Source organism: Agelaius tricolor, unplaced genomic scaffold, assembly GCF_023055355.1.
Source record: "Agelaius tricolor isolate 1412-34295 unplaced genomic scaffold, bAgeTri1.0.p SCAF_10, whole genome shotgun sequence".
Lineage (NCBI taxonomy): Eukaryota > Metazoa > Chordata > Aves > Passeriformes > Icteridae > Agelaius > Agelaius tricolor.
The window spans coordinates 29,539,169-29,559,262 of record NW_027269270.1 but is presented as its reverse complement, the minus strand read 5'-3'; the positions used below and the strand labels follow the sequence as shown (position 1 = coordinate 29,559,262).

Below are 20,094 nucleotides of genomic sequence, written 5' to 3'. Positions count from 1 at the left end.
AGTAATCAGTACTATTTTTCATTTAATAGGTGGGACATGACCAGAGGACATACTAATGTCTGACTTTTTTTTTTTCCCCAGGATGATTTTCTGTATAGTGTCTCTGTTCTAAGTGGAATCCTTTGCACAGTCTTGGCAGTAATCAAATTTATGCTGGGAAAGGTCCTTACAAGCAGAGCACTGATAACTGATGGTGAGTGTGACATTGATCCTGCTGCTTTTATAGACTCTCCCAGGGACACCCCTGCATGATGAGAGCTGTGAAAGAGCACTGAAATAAAGCAGCTACTGAGAAATGGGAAAAAACCCAGACCCAAACCCTAGAACAGTCTGTGGTACCACTGGCCTCTAGCACAGATAGCTCAGCTATCTAACACCATTAAAGAGTTCAGTGTTGGGGTCCATGAATGTGCTGGGAGAGCTCTTTCCTCTGCCACAGCTGCCTCAGGTCTGGAATTCAGGTAACAGAGCAAACCAAGCTTAGCCTGACTCTGCTTTTCCAATCATCTAATGTATCCTATGGCTAGAAATATAATCAGTAATGCCTGGTGGAAGCCAAGCAGTGGATGTGTGGATAGTGAGCAATAACAGAGTTAGAGGTAGAGCAGATAATGGATCAGAGGTGTGTCAGTCAGAGTTAGGCTGCAGCAGGGGGATGTGACACCAGTTTAGAGAGCTTTGGTCAGGTCACCTCCATCCTCACTGCCTGTGCCTGGTAAAATCCTGAAAGCTCAAATGAAGCAAAGTCTGCTGCCTGCCTTGAGCAGGGATCATCACAGTGCTGGTGCCATCCCTTTGGTGTCATTTGTCACCACAGTGACACTCACCCTGCCACTCAGCAGAGCTGCTGGGGCAGGGCAGGTGTGAGACAAACCCTTCCCTGCCCTGCGCTCCTCTGGCCCTGCTGGGGTTTGAGATCCCTTGCTGGGATCTCCTCCTCTGCACCCTTGCAGCCCCTCACTGCTTCTGGTTTTAGAGGCAGGTTGGAAATCATGCTTTAAAAGTAGGTCCAGGTATTCCTCTCACTGCCAGGGCTCAAGCTCCTGACTCCTCAGAAATCCAGGGATCTGCCCCTCACACGGGTGAGGCCACAGTGATGGCAGAAGTTTCACAGCCCCTACAAATCTCTCCTGGTTTTATCTGCCAGGGCAGTGTGAAATACTCAGTAAACAAACACTGTAGGGTGTTCATGATTCATGGGTTGTGGTACCTAAATTATTTTACTCTTTGCTACAGATTTCACTATAAGGAAATTCAATTCTCAGCTTACTCTAGAGATACATAAATTTTGCTTTATTTTAAGCAAATTAAACATACTTAATTTTTTTCTGGATGATGTGTGATAGCACATATTATGAGTATCTCTATCTTCCCACTTATATAAATTCTTCATGAGTATTTATATTTTAAATCTGAAAGAAGCAGAAAAGGCATCAGAATAGCAGTGAGGGGGTTACAACCAAGCCATTGCCTCCCTGCATTTGGGATTCTCTCCCAGCAGATCTGCAGCTCAGAGATCTTGTTCTTTCCAATGGGGTCTGCCACTCTGCCACGTTTGAAAACAAAAATATCTGCAACCTGCAGAAAGGATTGTGGAGAAGGTACTGGGAACTGCAGCCCAGTGAGTCTGACTTCCTTCCCTGCCAGGGTGAAGTGGGACACATTGACCATTTCAGAGCTGTGCCTAGGCACCATGAGGAACCCTCCCTTCAAAAAAATGTAGCTTAGTTTTGAAACAGAGCAGTTTGTTCAGCCAAAATATTAACTGAAAATTCCTAAATAACTCCAGCTCTGAATTGTTCTCCTGTATGACAGAGAAATCTCTTTCCCCATAATTACATCCTCATGCTAATGATACTGCTTCTGAGCTGGAGACTGCTTATTCTTGGATTTAAAAAATTAGGGAAAAAAGTATACAATTACCTCAGCCTGGTTTTTATCTCTCTTCTCCCCTTTAGAGCTACTTTAGAAAATGTAGGAGGCTGATCTTAACATGTGTGGTTAAATATCTGCTTTCACAAGATATATTTACATATGTACTTGATTTATTAATGATCAGGAAGAGACAATGTGATTCAGCAGCTGAGACAGATTTAGCAGTCCCTTGCATATCTTTTTTTAGTGTTTTCTGTTTCCTGTTAATTTACCTCCTGTGATCCCTGGCTCCAGACCAACAAACTGTTTTGAGTAAAAGGAGCATGAATTCTTATTCCTAAAAAATAGATTTATTTTCAGAACAGCAAATTCTCTTTTATGCATGTCAACCTCTATTAATTTTTTAAAATATTTTTTTCTTTAAATCCTGCATGTATGAATCGTAATGAGGCAAAATGTCATTTGTGCAGTTTGTTTACAGCAAAAGCTCTTGGCCTTTTGGGTAATAAAAATAGCCATTTCCTGCCTTGAATGTTGTGACATCCCAGAGGACAACTCTGTGACAGTCAGTGATGTCAGCCAGCTTTCCTGTAGGTTTTTGGTACCTGTTTCCTACCCAGATTTAGCCACCTGTTTTTTCCTGTGCTGGCCTTACGCTCAGAGCAGTGTCTGGATTAATACCTGCAGCCATTCCATGATTTCCTGCCACATCAGCAGAGAAAGGTTTGCCTGAATGAGAGTCTGGAAGGGAAAACAATTTCCTTTGCAAGTAGCTTTTAAATTATTTGGGACCATCAGCCAAGAATGACATGGAAATGTTTTATTCTTTTTATTCTTTTGCATTAATCCATTGTGCTGATGGATTCTGAATTAAGCTGGAGCAGGGGAAGTAACACTGGTTGAACGTTCTAATTATTAATTTATATTTTATATTCTTTATACCTATAGACACAATCTACATAATTTCAATGAGTATAAATGAGCAAATAGACAAAGACTGGATGTGAGGGGTGTGGCTGGAAGGACAGACTCAGGAACAAGTGTCAGGTGTGTCATTGTTGGCAGTCATGGGGAGCTGCAAAAACCTGGCTAAGAGCTGTAAACAGCAGCTGGCTAGAGCTGACTCACCAAGCAATATAGAATATTTCAAGTTTGATATTTCATTTTTTATCTAGGTTAAATAGTGTATGGATCTACCAAATTAATGCATTCTCGGTGACTTTTTTTTTTGTGTAGAGCAAAAGGGGTATTTTTTTGGTTATTGTGGAAAAAAATAAGAAAAAGGGAATTTGGAGTTAAAAATCAGAACACAAAGAATGACTTATAAAACCCCAAATCAATAATCAATCCAATAGGAGTTGAATGGAAAAGGGCATTAATTTTTCCAAAAGCTCTGTGAGAATTTTGAAGGGCCAGTCTTGGAGAAAAAGGGAACAGGTTAAAAAAAAGGAATCTAAAAGGATGTTCATTAGAATTGCAAATAGTAGATAAGAAGCTTCTGTGGTACATCTAAAGCATAAACAGAAAATATTACCAGGATTATTCTGTATGTCATCAGCAATGTCTACGGCTCTAGGCAATAGTGCCAAGCATGTAAATAAATATATGGAATGGGATCAAAACTCCAAGAGAGGCCTTTGACAGGGAAACTGTGCAAAGCCATTTCCCTTTCCATGAGTTCCTGGCATTCATCCTTTAATTATTTCTTTTTTCCCTTCTAGGTTTCAACTCTCTTGTAGGTGGAATAATGGGATTTTCCATCCTTCTTAGTGCAGAAGTGTTTAAACACAATTCCTCTGTCTGGTTCCTGGATGGCAGTATAGGAGTGTTGATTGGACTTACAATATCTGCCTATGGAATCAAGTGAGTATCTCCTGGGAGCAGGCAGGGCCCTCAGAGGTGGGAGCTCATAGCCTTTAAGAGTTTAGGTGATTCCAGTGAAATCAGGCCCTGGAATTTATTAGACAAGCAGCCAGTGCTGGAGCAGAATGTGTGGAAAGGGTTATGAAAGGCTGTGTCCCCCACATCAGCTGGAAAGCAACCAGGACTTAAAAAGGAATCAGAATAATTTTAATAATTTTTGTATACTTGAAATATAATATCTGAAAAATAACCAAAAATGATGGATGAAATCAGTCCTCTTTGCATTTATGGCACATTTCTGAGCACTGCTTTGCCTTTGGATTAAAGGAAAGGTGCCCAAAATTAAAGAGGGATCTTGCTATTGAATTCTGTCCCAGCCCTACCTTTGGCAGCCTCTGAACTAAAGGTTCCTGCTCAGATGCTGTTTCTCTTGAATTTTAAGATGCTTTCTTGATTCACATCAGAAACAGAATAAAAAAATCAAATGGAGCTCTGCCATGCCCTTCATTGCTGCCACAATTTCCCTTCACTGCATGGACTCTAACCCGAATTTTGGACTTTATCCCTCATGGCTTACCTGCCACAAGAGGAAGTGGGAGATGGAGCATCTTAGTTGGAATTATGCCCATTGAGATGCAGCCCTTGGCCAGGCTGCAGTCAGCCCTCAGCTGGAAACTGTGTGGGTTTATTTTTTTTTTTTCAACTTGGAAAATTCAATTAACATTTTAATGAGGAGTACCACTTTTAAATAGGTTGGGTATAATCACAATTTCCACTGTAAAACTTAACTGTTCTGGAAAGCTGTAAAGGCTCTTATGCCACCTGAGCTCTTTTTTATTCATGAATATTTAAATATTCCGTTCTGGGCCCGTCCTGTGCATGATCCTTTGTGTGGTGGACTACAGCTGGCCTGTTATCTATATTCTTAAATAAATGAAATCCTTTATCTTCATTTCTTTAAATATATCAAATCCTTTTAATAGTGTCACCTGTTTTAGGATATACATAACACTAGGCATTCACTGTTTTCTGTTTAAAAAAATATATTTTAAAGTGCTATGTAGTGGATACTAGTGGTGTAACACACCCTATAGCTGTAAGAATTGTATTTAGTGAGGTTTACAACTGCTTCTGAAAGTACTGTTTGCAAGACTAATTCAAAATTATCAAAGGAAACATCTTGTGTCTTAGTTAGGTTTCACAGGCAACATTTTGGCAAATGAGGAAAAATGACACATGTTTGTGTTTGTAATGTCTTTAAAACATTTGATTCTTGAAGTATTTGAGTAAAGTTACAGGTGAGTTGTCATTCTAAGGATCTCATTGATGGCCCAAGGTGTATTTTTCTATGAAGGATTGTGAATAATCACTAAACAGAAAGTGACAAAGTTATGTTGTAATTATTTAGAGTTATCACAAGGTATGTCCAGTTAGATATAAGGTGATAAAGTCTGGGTAAATACTATCATGAGCATTGTTTGAAAATAATGTACGTGAGGCTTTCTTTTACAGGCATATTGAATAGATACATTGTATTATATTATATTATATTATTATATTATATTGTTATATTATATGCGTATACCTAGGTAATAGGTATATAATGTTATGTTTTGTATTATATAATATTATAATGATATATTATACAATATAATATATAATATATAGTATATAGTATATAATATATAATATATAATATAATATATAATATATATTATTATATGATATTATATGATATTATATGATATTACATTATATTACATTATATTACATTATATTACATTATATTATATTATATTATATGCGTATACCTAGGTAATAGGTATATAATGTTATGTTTTGTATTATATAATATTATAATGATATATTATATTATATTATATTATATTATATTATATTATATTATATTATATTACCCATAGGTTAACTTTTGGTGTTTTCTTAATAACCCTCTAAGCTTTAGGGGTTTATTTGCACCAGCTGTGTCCCAGCTGAGCTCTGTGCTGTCCCTGCAGGCTGCTCATGGACATGGTGCCCCGGGTGAGGCAGACGCGGCACTACGAGATGTTCGAGTGAAGGTGCTGCCCTCTCCCTGCAAGGACTGTAAAGCCACAGCGTCCTGGCAAGTGGTGCCAATGGTATTTTCCTGAACATGCAGTTTGTTTCCCCGTGGTCTGTTTCTGTTGAAGTTTGTTTGAATGGGAAATCTCTCTGTAAATCTGGCATATTGTGCACACTGCTTGCGATTCAGCCAAACCGCAGCGTTTTGGTTTTTTGGTTTTTTTTTTAATTTCCTTATTTATTTCCAGTATGCTATTGATTCCTGTGACAATAGAAAACATGCAGTTTGCAGCTTGAACCCAGCTGCCATGTTGTATATTCCAGAGTGAAAGTGTTCTCAATGGTGTGGTAAGCCTGTGGGTAAAGAAGTGCCAGTTTCAGATTTGAGTTTTGGAGTTTTTTTTTTCTCCCCTGGCCTGTATTTTCCCAAACACATGCTGTAACAGGAGTACAATCCTTGCTAACCTCTTCGACTAAGAGTATCTTACATAGAGTCTGGACACCAAGAGCTGTGTTGCTTAAAACACCTAAGTAGCTACTTCCACCCTCTTGTTGAAATAGACAGCCAGAAAGAGCAGGCACTGCCCTTCCTGTGATCAGAGAGACTCTGCATTTTACCCCCAAGTTAACTGAAACGATACCTCTTCAATTTAAATTCTATTTTTTCTGAATGAGACACTGTTCATAGCTTTGCATGGACCAAACAAGCACACACAGTATTACTGTACAGACCAAAGCCAAAAAAGTCATGCAGGGAAGAGGAGCTGCTCAAGGAATGGGATTTTCATCTCCTATTTTACCATCTGCAGCTGTAGCAGCGTGTGTGACGTTGTGGTTGCTCTGTAGTCTGACAAAGGCACAGCAGTGGCTCAATCTCATGGTGAGATACAGATCTATTTATTAGGTTTAGATTGTCCTGTAAAGTGTTGCTCACTTTCCACCACACATCTTATATATTACTTAATAGCAGGTTAAATGATCGAAGAATCTTGATGTATAATCAATAAAACTGGTATCTATTTTATACAGTATCTGTAAGTAACATTTGAAAACTATTTCCAGAATGTATCATAGAACAAAGTCTTCCTGTATAGCAGCTATTAAACTGGATTCTCTGGCTATAGCCATTTTCTCTTTATTTGATGTATTCCAGGTTGTTTTCACAAAAGAGAATCAGTGTTGTTGCTTCTATTTATCACAGGTGAATAAAAAATAGGACAGACCACTGCAGAGTTTGGAGTAAGGCCATGGTGAGTAGGTGAGTAGCTAGAAATGCCCATTTCTAGTACATAACAATAGACTACAGATATGAGAGTAGATGTACAATTAGACTGATCAGTGAGGGATGTACAGTGTTTTTTTTTTCACAAGTGGGATGTTAAAAACTGCATTTCCCATCATCTGTGACTTGACCAGGTCCTTAAGGATCTCTAGTAAATGCCCACTCCCACTGATCAGTGTTGGAAGAGACCCCCCAGTGGTTTCCCTGACCTGGCAGTACCCATATGAGAGTGATAATATTGGAAAGAGAACATGCCTTGATACAGAATTCCTTATGGCAAAACGAAGCTTGCCCTGCTGCTATCATTTGTTTTCACATGTTTTGGATCAATTAAGTTCATATTTGTATGCAAAGTGGTGCTATGAGTGCTGATGCTGCTTGTGCCTTGCTGTCACAGGATAATGTCACCCAGTTGCAAAGGAGCTACTTCAGAGGAGCATTCAGCAAGGACTCCAGAAGGACTGGAAAGTGTAGGACTGCTCACTGTATTCAGCACAGGTGGATTTTTAAATATCAAATGCCACCCCAAGACCCTTGTGCTTTTCCTGTTATGTTTTTCTCTAACACCAGTTCCATGAAGGGAGCTGTGAGCTGGTATTAGCAGTGTTTGTCAGGTGTCTTCAGCCTCAGGACCACAGAGCCAGGGCCTGAACCCAGCAATATTAGACATTTCATGAGTTTGTTAGTTTTCTTGATACTGTTTACCCCTTTCCACTTCCCCAAGGGCTTTATTCCCACTCAGTCCCATTGAGAATTTTGAGAATGACATTTGAGAACTACAGAAGTGCTGCTCCCCAGGGCTGCAGTCCAGCAGCCTGTTTGTGCCCATTGATGCAGAAAACTGAGAAGGGACATGGTGGTGGCTGAGCTCCTGGTATAACCTTTGCCACACCAAAGTCCTAAACCACTGAAAGTATGCAGGACACTCAAACCAACACCCAGCTGAAACATGAAATAGTCCTGTTAGAATGCTGAGTGTAAACAGGAGCACAGCAGTGCTGCTCACGCACAAAGGAAGGTTAAACACTCAGTTAATGAAGTTTCACACTTCCTTATGTCTCTGGAATGCTCTGAGGATGTTTCTAAGTACAGACACCTGAAAAGGATATGTGGTCAAACAAGTTAATCATACTCTTATCAGACTCATTGAAACCAATTGCAGAGAGTTTTCAGTTACCACAGGTGCTTCAAAGCACCTGGTAAATTGCTGGTAAATGCAAGAAAATAACAGAAATCCTTGTGATGCTTGATAAAGTCCAGGAAAAAATGATTCTCAGAAATGGTGATAAAGCCACCTGGCTTAAAGGAGACTCTGTGTGGTATGTGACAATAGCAGAGAAAACAACTGCTCATCCATCTCTTGTGACACTGCTCGAGCAGCCACCTCAGAGGGAACAGTTCCTAGATGAGCTTGCTTTATTAAATGTCAGTGCCTGTTGATTTTTTCTGACTATGAGATGGCAGGTTTGCTTCTAGCTAGGCTAAGGGAAGGTGGACTTTTCAAAAGCTGCAACAGCTCAAAAGCACTGGGACTAATCACCTGAAACTTGGCACTGGCCACCACAATAACCTGCCTGGTGCTCACAGCAGCCTCAGCACTGCCAGGGGCTCTTTGTTGTGCCCAGGGTGCGAGGAAGGAGCCTCAGTGCTCACACAAGGAACAGCATTGGCCAGAATGAGCCTGCAAACTGCCACTTATCAAAGTCTGGCCAAGCTCAGAATTGCAAATTAATCCCTGGAAGTGACTGTGACACTGAGTAGATGCTTTGAATCTGGCCATATTGTTCAGCAGGGAAGGCAGCTCAACAACTCTGTCAGGATTACAGGAACTGCAATCTTGAATCCCCAGCCATGACCCACACACACCAGGTAGGCATGGGAAATGATAATGTTCACTTTTAGCTAAAAGCCAGATTTTTTTGAATCTTGATTGTCATTTAAAAAATCACCAGACTAACATCTGCTGCTGATTTATTCCATTTTACTTCTTGCTGTAGTAGGCAGACCATAAATAAGCATCATCCAACCACGGTGGAAAAAGAGCCACAAAAGAAGCTCCCTGATGATATTCCAGGAATGGACCTGAAGCAAAGATCCCAGACAAGAAGCTCCTCAGATGTGGGCAAATCCAGCTGTAGGTACACCTGCAGCTGGGAATGTACCACAAAGGTGCTCACCACTGCTAATACCACTTGCATTCCTGCAATCCCAGCTGCCTGGGAAAAAGTGAAGGCATTTCTGGCATTCTTTTTTGTGGCCCAACTCATGGAAATGCTAGGCCATGGGACAAGGATTAACAGAATGGTTTGGAGTGGGAGGGATCTTTAAAGGTCATCTAGCCCAAGGTCATCCACTCCCTCTATTAAACCTTAATAATATGCAGACCAGGAATGTTTGTTCCCAATCTGACAACACATTTTCCTTGGCAGTCAAATGAAGAGCTGAGGAAGCTCCTTGAACAGAGATTGTCCCTGGAATTCATGGACCTGTGTAGATGCTGCCCACAGGGGTTCCACACAGTTCTGCTGTGCTGGCAGTGATTTCTCACCTCTCTGCCCGTGCTGGGTGTGCTGCCACCGAGAGGAGCTGTGAAAGAGCCATCCCTGCACCTCTGGCTGTGTTCATCCAGGACCAGGAACTGCTCAGGAGCAGCACACAAAAACACATTCCTGTGGCCTGGCACATGGGGCCAGGTTATGCAATGTGAGAGCATAATTAATGCAGTAACAGAGCAGCCAGGGGTGTTTCCCTCTCCTGTTCCCCCAAGGCTGGGAGCTGCTGTTTTCCTCTCAGCCACGGGATTGGTGTTGGGGGTGGCACTGAACAGTTCCTGCTTTTTCCCTGTTCAGTGGGCACAGCTGCCCCCAAGCCTCCAGCCCACTCACCAGGAGCTGCAGGAGAAGGGAAGCTCAGAGCTCAGGTCCTGCAGGGGCTGACACCAGCACCACCATCCAGCTGCAGGCAGGCTCAAAGTACATTTTCTTCCACGTTAGTTTGGCAAGCAGCTGGGAAACATCCCATTTTGTCAGCTCCCACTGGTGGCACCAAACCCAGCACCCTTCTGAGCTCACCTCTTGCTGACACAGGCTCTAGGGATTATTGTCACCCCTCACCTCACCACGGAGCAAGGAGTGGAGGCAGCTCCTGTTAAACAGGCCAAGTGACAATGCCAACCTCCTGTCACTGGGCAGAACCCGAGCCTGCAGCTGATCACACAAATTCCACCCTGATCACACCAATTCCACCCTCCTATGGAGGTGAGGAGGGAATTAAAGCCAGGAGGGGTCTCTGGGGATTTGGCAGCTTCCCTTCCAAGATCCCCTGTACTTTCAATGGAAGCACCAGCTGTTACCTGCTGAGCCACCAAAGGCTCTCACCTCAGTCCATTTTCTTTGGAGTTTTCACTCTTGCAGCATTGTTGTGCAGCACTGGTTTGCTTTGATGTGTCTCTCCTCACAAGCAGATGTCTTCAGCCAGGCAGTGCTTCCCTGAGTTCCTGCAGGAGCAAGGATCCCCAAGCCAAGGCTCCCAAGCAAGGCAGGACACGGTGAGACCAAAGAGCTGCAGTCTGTTCTCTGCAAACCGGTCCCAGGTTTTTTTGCTACAAGGATTTACTACCTAGATTGCAGCTAAATGCAATCTCCACTATCAATAAAATAAAATAACAAGTCCTGACAAGCATAAACACAAATAGAGGGGAGTGTGAGGCAGCAGAGTGGGTGCTCCAGCTCTTGCACACTGAGGGGAAGTGTTTTGAGAGCAGCACAAAGTCCCAGCAAAACGTTTCCATCTGTGGACTCTCTACCAGCTGGAGTTTGACTAAACCCAGTCTAAGCATGTGAGAGTTGAAGTATCCAGTATTTAAGCTCCCCCAAAGGAGCTTTCCAATACAGCTGCATGGTGTATTTTTTATTCCAAGTTCCAATTTTCATAGCTTTTTTTTTTTCCATTATATGATTGCAACACAGCCCACATGTAACTCTAGCTGCTCACCATTTTACAGATGTCTCTTCAGCTTTTTAGATGTCAAATCTGAACAACAATTAAGGGAATGAAACAGGAAGGAAAACGTTTCCAAAAATAAGCAGAACAAGAGCCTGAATGAGCAGTGTCCTCCACTAATTCATTTTGATGGTAGGAAACATTTGGAAATTGTGGTGTGTTGAACAGCAACACAGAACCAACAACATTTTCACCCAATTTAGTCCAAGGGGAAGTATGCCAAGGACCATAAAAAGGGGCAAGTGGTGAAGGATATTCACATACTTTTCCTCACTGAAACAGCCATAAAAGGCTCTTGCAGCAGCACTGCACAGTGGAAAAACCACCTTCTGTAGCCACAATGCACAGGACTCCCCAGGGAAGAGACTGGCCAAGTGGATATCCAAACCCACCCCAGAAACCTCTGCCAGCCTGCAGGCATCTGTTTGACATCTTCATTTATGCTCTTGCTCACCAGGGTGTGTGTCATTCACTGGGAGAGGGACAACACAAGGCATCTCAACGTGATAGTTACTGACTTTTGTACTCTTCTGATTCTACAGTACTCACGTGTGGCCACATTAAAAACAAAAAAACAAAACCTCAACAAACTTAGTAGAAAAAGGTAATGCTGAAAAAAATGAGCTGTTGCTTCTTTCCAGTGTAGTCATGGTTTTTTTTTTTAATACATAGAAACTGTGCTACAAATGGACATTTTTTAAACAGATAAAGAACTGTCTTTTTTTTTTTTTTTTTTTAATATTATTCTTTCCACTGCATACTGCTCCTGCATTAATTGCTCTATTACTCTTGGATGCCTCCACCAAAACCTCTCCACATTCCCAGCAGCTGACAACAGACAGCCCTTCCCTCACTCTTGGCTGGGCTAACAAGACCTGAGGTGGGCAGAAAAGGCCTGTCAGCAGAATGGGTGCCACTGAAATACCCTGACAGCTCCTCTGGAGAAGTTTCACCCTGAACATTTGAATTTCTGCAGAGCTGCCAAGGTGATTTCATGTGGCACCTCTTGAGGGCACTGAATGCACACCCCAATCCCACATGAGCCAAAGCTCCATGCCTGAGCCCTTGTTCCTCATGTAAATGTTTCATTCCTGAGTGCTTAGCATGTTAAGTTGGATCCTGCAGGAGAATGCTCTCTAAAGCTGCTATTTACCACAGAGTAGCTCCATCTTTCAGCTCCACAGTGTATTGTGCCAGGAGGTCTTGCAGGCCTGAGAGCCACTGCAATTCAGTCTCACTTTCCCTCTCTCTCAAATTTACAGTGTGCTGTAAATTCAGCGTGTGCTGTAAATTTATAGGAAAGCAGGAATTTCTAACTACTGCTGTGACAAAGCTGCCTCCTCAGAGGAGGCTTGATGTAACCCATTATCCAATTTTAGAACCCAGGTTTAAAACAAAACAAAGCCAACAGTTCATCACTCACCTGATGTTCTGCTGGCTGTGGTGTGGGACTTACCTGTGCACAGGTGGGGCAGCAATAGAAACACCCAGCTGCAGAGTTGGAAGAAGCCCCAGAAATGCAGTTTGGGATAAAAGGCAGCTCATGGCATTCCCATTTAAGCACAAAGCAATCATAAATCCAAATCACACAAGAAAAAAGTTTATTGAAAAATAAATTCTCCCTAGTTTTTTTTTTCTACAACAGTGAAAACAAAGCAGTTTTCTATGCCATTAAAGTACAGACATTTACTGTTCTAAAAAAAAAAAAAATAAAAAAAAAATCCCATCCTATTGAACCCCAGGAACTTGGCAGTATCTGAACCACTGCGTTCTGTTCTGTTTGAACCCAACTGCTTGAATGTAATATAGTGGAACACAATCACTGAAATAAAACAAAGGATTAACCTATTAGGGGAGAATTCAAACCAAACACCCCACAGTACCAGCCTGATCCTGAAGTTCTTGTGTCCATTTAAACCCCTCATTGACTCCACATTATTGTTTACAAAAAGCAGTATTTTACTTCCAGTGAATTTAGTAGGGTTTTTCCCAATTTACACTGCTACAGGGCTTATTCAGACTCTGACCCTCTTCACCCATGAGGAGGGAGACTCCTGCAGGGAATGATGCAGACCCAAAGAGCTGCCTCAAATAGCACTCTGGAGAATCTCCCTGCAGTGGTCAGCTCAGCAAGCTCAGGGGGATCAAAGTCTCCAAGCCCAAATTTGCTTTGTAAATACTCCCTGATATTTTTCTTTTGGCTCTCTTAGAATCTTCAGGGTAACTTTTCTCACAAAATTTACTCTTTTCTTTCCTTTGGTAAAAACTGCCATTTCCTCCTCCTCTCCTGCATTCCTTGCAAAAACCAAATTAAACTCACGACTCCTTAAAAATATTTTTCACTGTCACTGTACTGCAACAGACCTGATAATGAACATAAATTAGTTCTGGGTATTACACCATTAAAATTAACTGCCTTCAGACAGCAATTTAACTTGATTTATCATGTGCCTATTTGATACTTCAAACTACTTTGCAGCTGCTGGAGCCTGAGCCAGGTCGTGTTTCATGCACTTGATGCCCTGGATGGCTCCAGGAAATGCCAGGCATTATTTACATGCTCTCCTTAAAGCCAAGGATTTGTGGCTCCTGCAGGACCCAGGGCTGTGTTTGCAGTGACAATACAGATGTGTTCTCCTGCACCAGAAGCAGCCACGTGCTTTGGTGGCCATGGGGACAGCAGGGTCCTCAATGCTTCTGTGAGCCCTTACACGAGGTGGCAAATTCTGGTCCCATGCACAGCTCACTTTAGCAAATTGCACCTGCACTGAACTGCCCAGCAGAGAGAAGGGTTTCAATCACTTGAGCACAACTGATTTTTTAAAGCAGTTTCTGTGTGTTGAGGGTGAAGTTATTACTCATTTTATCAAAACTTTTAGGACCTGGTTTTATTTACTCATTTAATAAAGAAGTGGCTTAGTGCTCTTGAGAGAGGTCTGCTGAATTAAAACACACTTTTATGTGTTCTAATTACATGAATATGCAAAGGATGACATTGTTCAAAATGAACAGGACCCAGTGTGCAAGGCACATCAGCAATGGTTGCACTTTGTTGCTTTTCCTGGAAGAAAGAACAATGAATGATGCCTCAAAACTGAGGCACTCTGGGGTCCAGCCTCTGCTATTTTCAACACATTCCTACAGTAAACATTTTACACTTGATACATGGAGTTGCTGTTTACACATTCCATTTAAATATATTTGGAAGTTGCAAACTAATTAAAAAAAAACCCTACAGAACTGCTTGAAAGTGTGTGGATGAGATTTAAGTCACTGCCCATAAAATGGTGTGTTTTGATGTTACATTCACAACAATATTATTAAAGCAGATCTCAATCAAATCCTCTATATGTCCCTGGCCATTTCAGCTCCAATGAAAACACATCTGTCAGTGCATTGTTCTCCTGGAGTTTACAGCAATCCCTACAACAATGGGGCCAAAGGAGATGGAAAGAGATCACAAGTGAGAAATTGAAGGCATAGCAGCTGCAGGACAAACATCACAAGGAAACAGCCATGCCAAATGTTGGCACCCCTGGAAAAAAGACTGGGAAATCAGAAACTGATAACTCCTGGTCTCTCTAAAAAGAAACAATAAAAAATTTAATCCCTCAGACTCCCAACTGTTGACTGATCAGCAATTTAACCACATTTTCAACTGATACCTTAATAATTAATCAGTAACATCAATTTAGAGCTGATCTATATTGTGACAGCAAGAAAATCTGGTTGCTGATATGTGAATAATATGCCCTGGAAGTGTTTGGTCTTTATCATTTAAGGTACAGTGCTTTACACTTATTAAAAAGGGAGGGCTGATCCTTTAATTTTAAGAAACATTAATGGAGGAGTTGTGCTATCACTGAAGCCAGGGGGAGTCACTAAGTTAATGAGGCTTGGATGAGATTATATCCAGCCCAACTCATCCCAGTTAATTTATTTTACTGGCAAAGTCTGGTCCTGAAATGAACTCTGAGCAAAAGACATACCTGAGAAAGCAATTTGGGTTTTGTTTACATGAACAGTGCTGCAAACTCAGAAATCCCTTTGCAGTTCAGATGGGCCATGCACTCTGAGGGGGGAGGGAATGGCTTTTGTATTAAGGACAAATCAAGGATGCTGCCTAGGATTTTAAAGGACAGTGGTACAACATGACAGCCTGATTTGGAGCTGATGATATCAAGAGAAATTTTCAATGAATCTGAATCCTTGATAATCAGCAAGGTGCAAAAGCTGACATAAAGTAGCTGGAGCAGAGTGTAGCTGGGAAGGTGCAGAGTCCTGGCTCTGGCTACAAGCCCATCCCTACTGAAATCTGATCAGCAGCTGCTTTGCAAAATTCTGCTGCAGAAAAGTAGTAGCACAAAAAAGGAAATCCATCTGCAATAAGCTGACCAGGCCCTGCTCACTGAGAGCTGCCAGTTCAGCTGTGATAAAAGGCCAATATTCTCTGGTAGCACCAGGAACCGCCCTGTGTACGTCCATGCAGAGACAGCTTTATCTGAAAAACCAACACCTCCCAAACCTCATTCTGGATCTTCAATTTCCCTGCCCATCAAATCAGCTGTTCCTGGAGGTTTTCTGTTATCATTGTCTCCCTGGGGAATGTTAATGGCTTTCCTTTGCTCCCTGGTCATTGAACAGACATCCTGTCCCAGCAGGAGCTCTCATGCCAAATCACAGATTCTCACTAAATTGCATTCTGCTTGCAGAAGCAATGTTTTGCAGGAATTATTAAAAGTTATAGTATCTTTTATCTTATTAAGCCTTATATAGTTTTAGAACAGATTTCTTCACTACTAAAAAACATTCAAAATTCACACCACTAAGTTGTAGAGTCATGAGCACAATTTACCTGGAATTAGTGTTCCATTATATTGTTCAGACAGTGTCCATATTCCAAACACATATCCAAACCCCAAAGAAAGTAAAAAAGGCACATAAACATTAAATATTTGTAGAAACATAATCTGATATGAACAAGCAAACACACTGCTGCAACTATAAATTACAAAAAGAAACATAGAAACTAAGCAAAAAATGCAAAAAGCAACTCTATTTATACATGTGCAAATCAACTTGCATATATGAAATAAATGAGGTTTTTATTGGCATTTTTAAACAGTGTGTATTTACCAACTTTACCTTTCAAAGGCAAGCCTTTTATGTTAATTTTAATAAATATGTAAATGCTTCTCTCAAGTTTTCTAATCCCGTAGGAACAAGATTTTTGAAAAAAACTAGGTCACATACAAAAATACAAAATTTTAAAACAAAGAATGTCTTGATATGAGAGATATGTTTAAAAGCTTGTAAAATGATTTAGGTATTCAACTTTTGACATTTTTTTTCCCCATCAATCGCAGATCAATATATTCAAATGCAGTCATGCAAAAACCTGACTTCTGAGCACAGGAAGCTGCAAGCTCTGCTGTGAGACTGAAAAGAGCAGCACAGTCCCCTCTCTGATGGCCTTGCTGGAGTGCAAGAACAGGACTACACACCTTTCTTCTTCAATTAGGAAAGAAAATAGTCATGGAACTTGAACAGAAAGCTGCCCCCTAGCCTGAAATGTAGTTATCTCAAACAGGTTGTAGTAAATAACTCAAACTCTTCACTAGTCCCACATGGATTTGCCTGAGTGTTGATCTGCAGAAGGATTCACTAATTTCTCACTGCACGAGGGGAGGCGGCTGTGACGGGGAGGGTGTGGAGCTCAGTGAGCAAGGCTTGCAGAGTCTATGCACTTACAGTTCTCATGATAGTCTCCTTTTACATCAAGCTGTAGGTCTTGATTTGTTATCCTTCAAGATTAATGAGTCTTCTCTAGAGGTTTCAGTGGACATAAGATCAGAGACCTGACACTGAAGCCAATTTGGATGTTCTGTCCCTGGCTGAAACGCAAGCGGCATTGGTGCTGCTGTTGCATTTTTGCCAGAATGCACAATTCAGTTCAGCAGACTAGAAACAGTGCTACAGCATGAGAAAACAGCTTATAATAAACTCTCCCTGCTGTGGTAAAGGCAAACTTAGCATTGAGCAAAGCACTAGACCAGAAAATGTTATAATAACAAATACCAAACCCCTCCCATCTTTAAAGGTTTAGAGGCAAAATGAAATGCAGTATGTATTGCCATGTGGGCCTTGCAGCAGGGGGAAGCAAGCACACATGTATTTACAGCAAAGAATTACACTACAGCAGAACCCACCTTTTGCACCCTTGAAGTGCACACGCACAAATCTTTGTTTCCAACATAATTCTGTGATATCCCAGTTCAAAATCAATTCCTGCCTGAAAAACATCAGGCTGAAGACAAGTCCTGCTCTTGCCTTTACTTTCAGCACCAGCTGGAAGTTCATACACTGTGATAGGCAGCATTTTCTAGTTGCACAAATATGCACAGGTATGCAGGGGATATTTTATATAAATACAGAATGAATTGTTGTGCCTGCTCAGACCCATTTCCAATTGTCCTCCCCCAGCTTTTCCAGGGCAGTGAAACTATGGTAAACTACATTTGTGCTGACTGAAGCAAATGCTGAGCTGTGGCAACAGGAGGGATTTTCATACTGGTTTGCATTTGTTTTCTTTTCATACAAAAATTTTGCCTCCCATTAGAGAACCCAGCTGTTCTGTTTCTGGAAAATTAATCTAAAATACAGCAGATTTTCACATCATCAAACCCAGATCCTGGTGACCCTGCTGTTCAACAGCTCCCACAGCTCCTTTTTGGATACTCAACAACCTCCTGTGTTGTGCAGAGGGATGTTATGGAGTGTTACAGGGTAACACTGTCAGGAGTGTTGAGGCAGGAAACCAAATGCTTGAAAAGGCTCATTCACTGATTTAAAATTGGAATTTAAAACACAGACTGTTCTGGAGGATTTATCCACAGTGCAATAGCATCTCCCTTGCCTGGTCTTTGGTAGGTCACCACATCCATCAATGTTCCCACATAGATAATGAACACTGCTTACCAGAAAAATCTGAACCAAGCAGATATGTCCGAGAAAGGAAAATGTAAAGCATCTCTGCCTTTCATACTACCTGGTAATCTTTATGGAAAAAAAAAAAATCTGTCCTGATTTGAGGTTTTATTCCAGCATGGTGAGAGCATGTCCACACTGCAAACCTACAGACTCTGACTGCAGATTTGTTTCTCACTAATCTTAACATGTAACTTCCTGACTACAAATGGTGCTGTCAAGCATGTCACCTTCTGCTGAAAATAACAAAAATTACTTCTGTGAAAAGAAGGCAGTTCAGAGGAGTTAACTTGCTTCTCTCAAAAAAAACCCAAAACCCAATCTTGATTTAAATTCTGAACTCCTGATTTGTTTTCTTCTAAATTTGTTATGGGTGTGCCTGATCAAAAGGGAAGAAACAAGGAACAAGCAGCCCCCTAAAGCCAGAAAAAAAATCAAAGAACCCAAGAGGACTGAATAATTCTTTTCTTTTCTGCTCTTCGTCTCCTCTTACTTGTTCTCCAGAAAAAAATTTCTCTTTAAAAACCTAGCTAGTTGTGAAGACATTTTACATTTCTACCATACAATAATTGTAGTTAGCTGAGTTTAACCTTTCTATGTCATTCAGCAACACTTGAACTACTGGAAGCCGTAGCAAACTGAGGCTCTAAGGATAATATTGCTCCAATGATGCTGATACTTTTTGCTTCACACAGAATTTCTAGTAGACAGACTACAACAGAAGCGTGGGCAAATTCTGAGGATTACTCCCTAAATGGGACCAGTAAACTGTGATGAGTCCATTCCAAAAATGGTTGTGTGTTTTTGTAGCTTTTCCACACTGAGGAATGCCACAAGCCCAGTGAGCTGTGCAGTCACCAAGATGTGTCACATGCTGGCAACTGCCTATTTGCTCATTTGTGACACTCTGCTTAGGCTGCTCTGGTGCAGCAGCTGTGATGCACACAATACCTTGTTGTATACAAATGTTTAATTTTAAAAAAAGGAAAAAAAACCAAAACAACAACTGGGCCCAAATAACCCAATGGCAGGGTACAGAGCTCTCTCATTATTCCAAGTTCTTGGGAACTAAACCACTTTGTAGCCATTCAAGCCAAAGCTGTACCCAAACCAGTGCACCTTGAATAAAATGTTAGTCCTCCTTCCCCAGCATCCCTTCCCTCAAGCACACTTTTTTTCAATTTTCTACCTGGAATGAAGTTGAGATCCTTTAGCTAACCATGATGGGGGATGTCCTAACTCATTAAAAAAATAGAAAACACTTCACCCAAACAACAAAAACAGAAGTTTGATGGGTCTGGAAATTTTCTACAAACTATTCTGTGCAGTCATCTTCAAATCACTGTTGAACACGAGACTCGTTTCTCTTCGCAAACAGCTGAAGGAATCTGAAGAGTGACACTGCAAATGTCCTTACAGGAAGAAAAGATCAGTTACAGCTGTTTTATTATGAATCCCTCCTCTCTTAGTAGATAATTCTGCCCAGCAATGATAGCTCTGCCTGCAGTGGAAAACCTGGACCAAAGTGCAGGGAGTACTAAGGATCTCCTCTCCAAAGGACTCTGGTTGTGCCCAGCTGGGAGCAGCCCTGCTGCTGCTATAGGCAGTCCTTGCAGAGTGCAACCTGCCCCTTGATATAGTCCCTGCAGGGGCAGATCCTTCTGTGGGCAGGGTGGGAGCCAGCACAGCTGAACAGTAGCAGGTCACCTTGGAAAACACAGTGCTTCCTCCTTCCATCAAAAGAGGGGACCAGGATATCGTTTGCAGACTCCATGGTGAGACATTCGATATTATACCTAAAAAGCAAAGCATGGCATCTGCATCACACCTGAGGTCATGGCAGTTTGGTACAGCTTTCAACCTTCCTCACTAAAAATAACAAACCCTGCACTACTATGTCCTAAACTGAGTGCATTTACAAGTGCAGCTTTCCAGAACATGACTTTTCTGCTGTACAGATTCTCTCTGCAGAGGGCAGTGCAGCCTTTACAGCTTTGCTGCTTCCTGAAGATTAACAAAAGAAG

At 41.5% G+C, this 20,094-nt stretch overlaps 2 protein-coding genes across 5 annotated transcripts in view; one reads left to right on the top strand and one right to left on the bottom strand.

Moving 5' to 3' along the window:
- The window catches only part of TMEM163 (transmembrane protein 163), an 88,214-nt gene extending 81,292 nt beyond the window's left edge, over positions 1-6,922 (top strand). The window contains exons 6-8 of the mRNA XM_071435437.1: positions 82-193; positions 3,597-3,738; positions 5,754-6,922. Of these exons, the coding sequence (XP_071291538.1) occupies positions 82-193; positions 3,597-3,738; positions 5,754-5,814 (315 nt within the window). The 3' untranslated portion in view covers positions 5,815-6,922. The remainder of the gene's footprint in view (positions 1-81; positions 194-3,596; positions 3,739-5,753) is intronic.
- A 5,739-nt stretch (positions 6,923-12,661) lies between these two features.
- Positions 12,662-20,094, bottom strand: part of MGAT5 (alpha-1,6-mannosylglycoprotein 6-beta-N-acetylglucosaminyltransferase) — a 112,244-nt gene continuing 104,811 nt past the window's right edge. For all 4 annotated transcript variants that reach the window (XM_071435426.1, XM_071435427.1, XM_071435425.1 and 1 more), the window contains one exon: positions 12,662-19,866. In XM_071435426.1, coding sequence (XP_071291527.1) covers positions 19,668-19,866 — 199 coding nt within the window. In that variant the 3' untranslated portion in view covers positions 12,662-19,667. The remainder of the gene's footprint in view (positions 19,867-20,094) is intronic.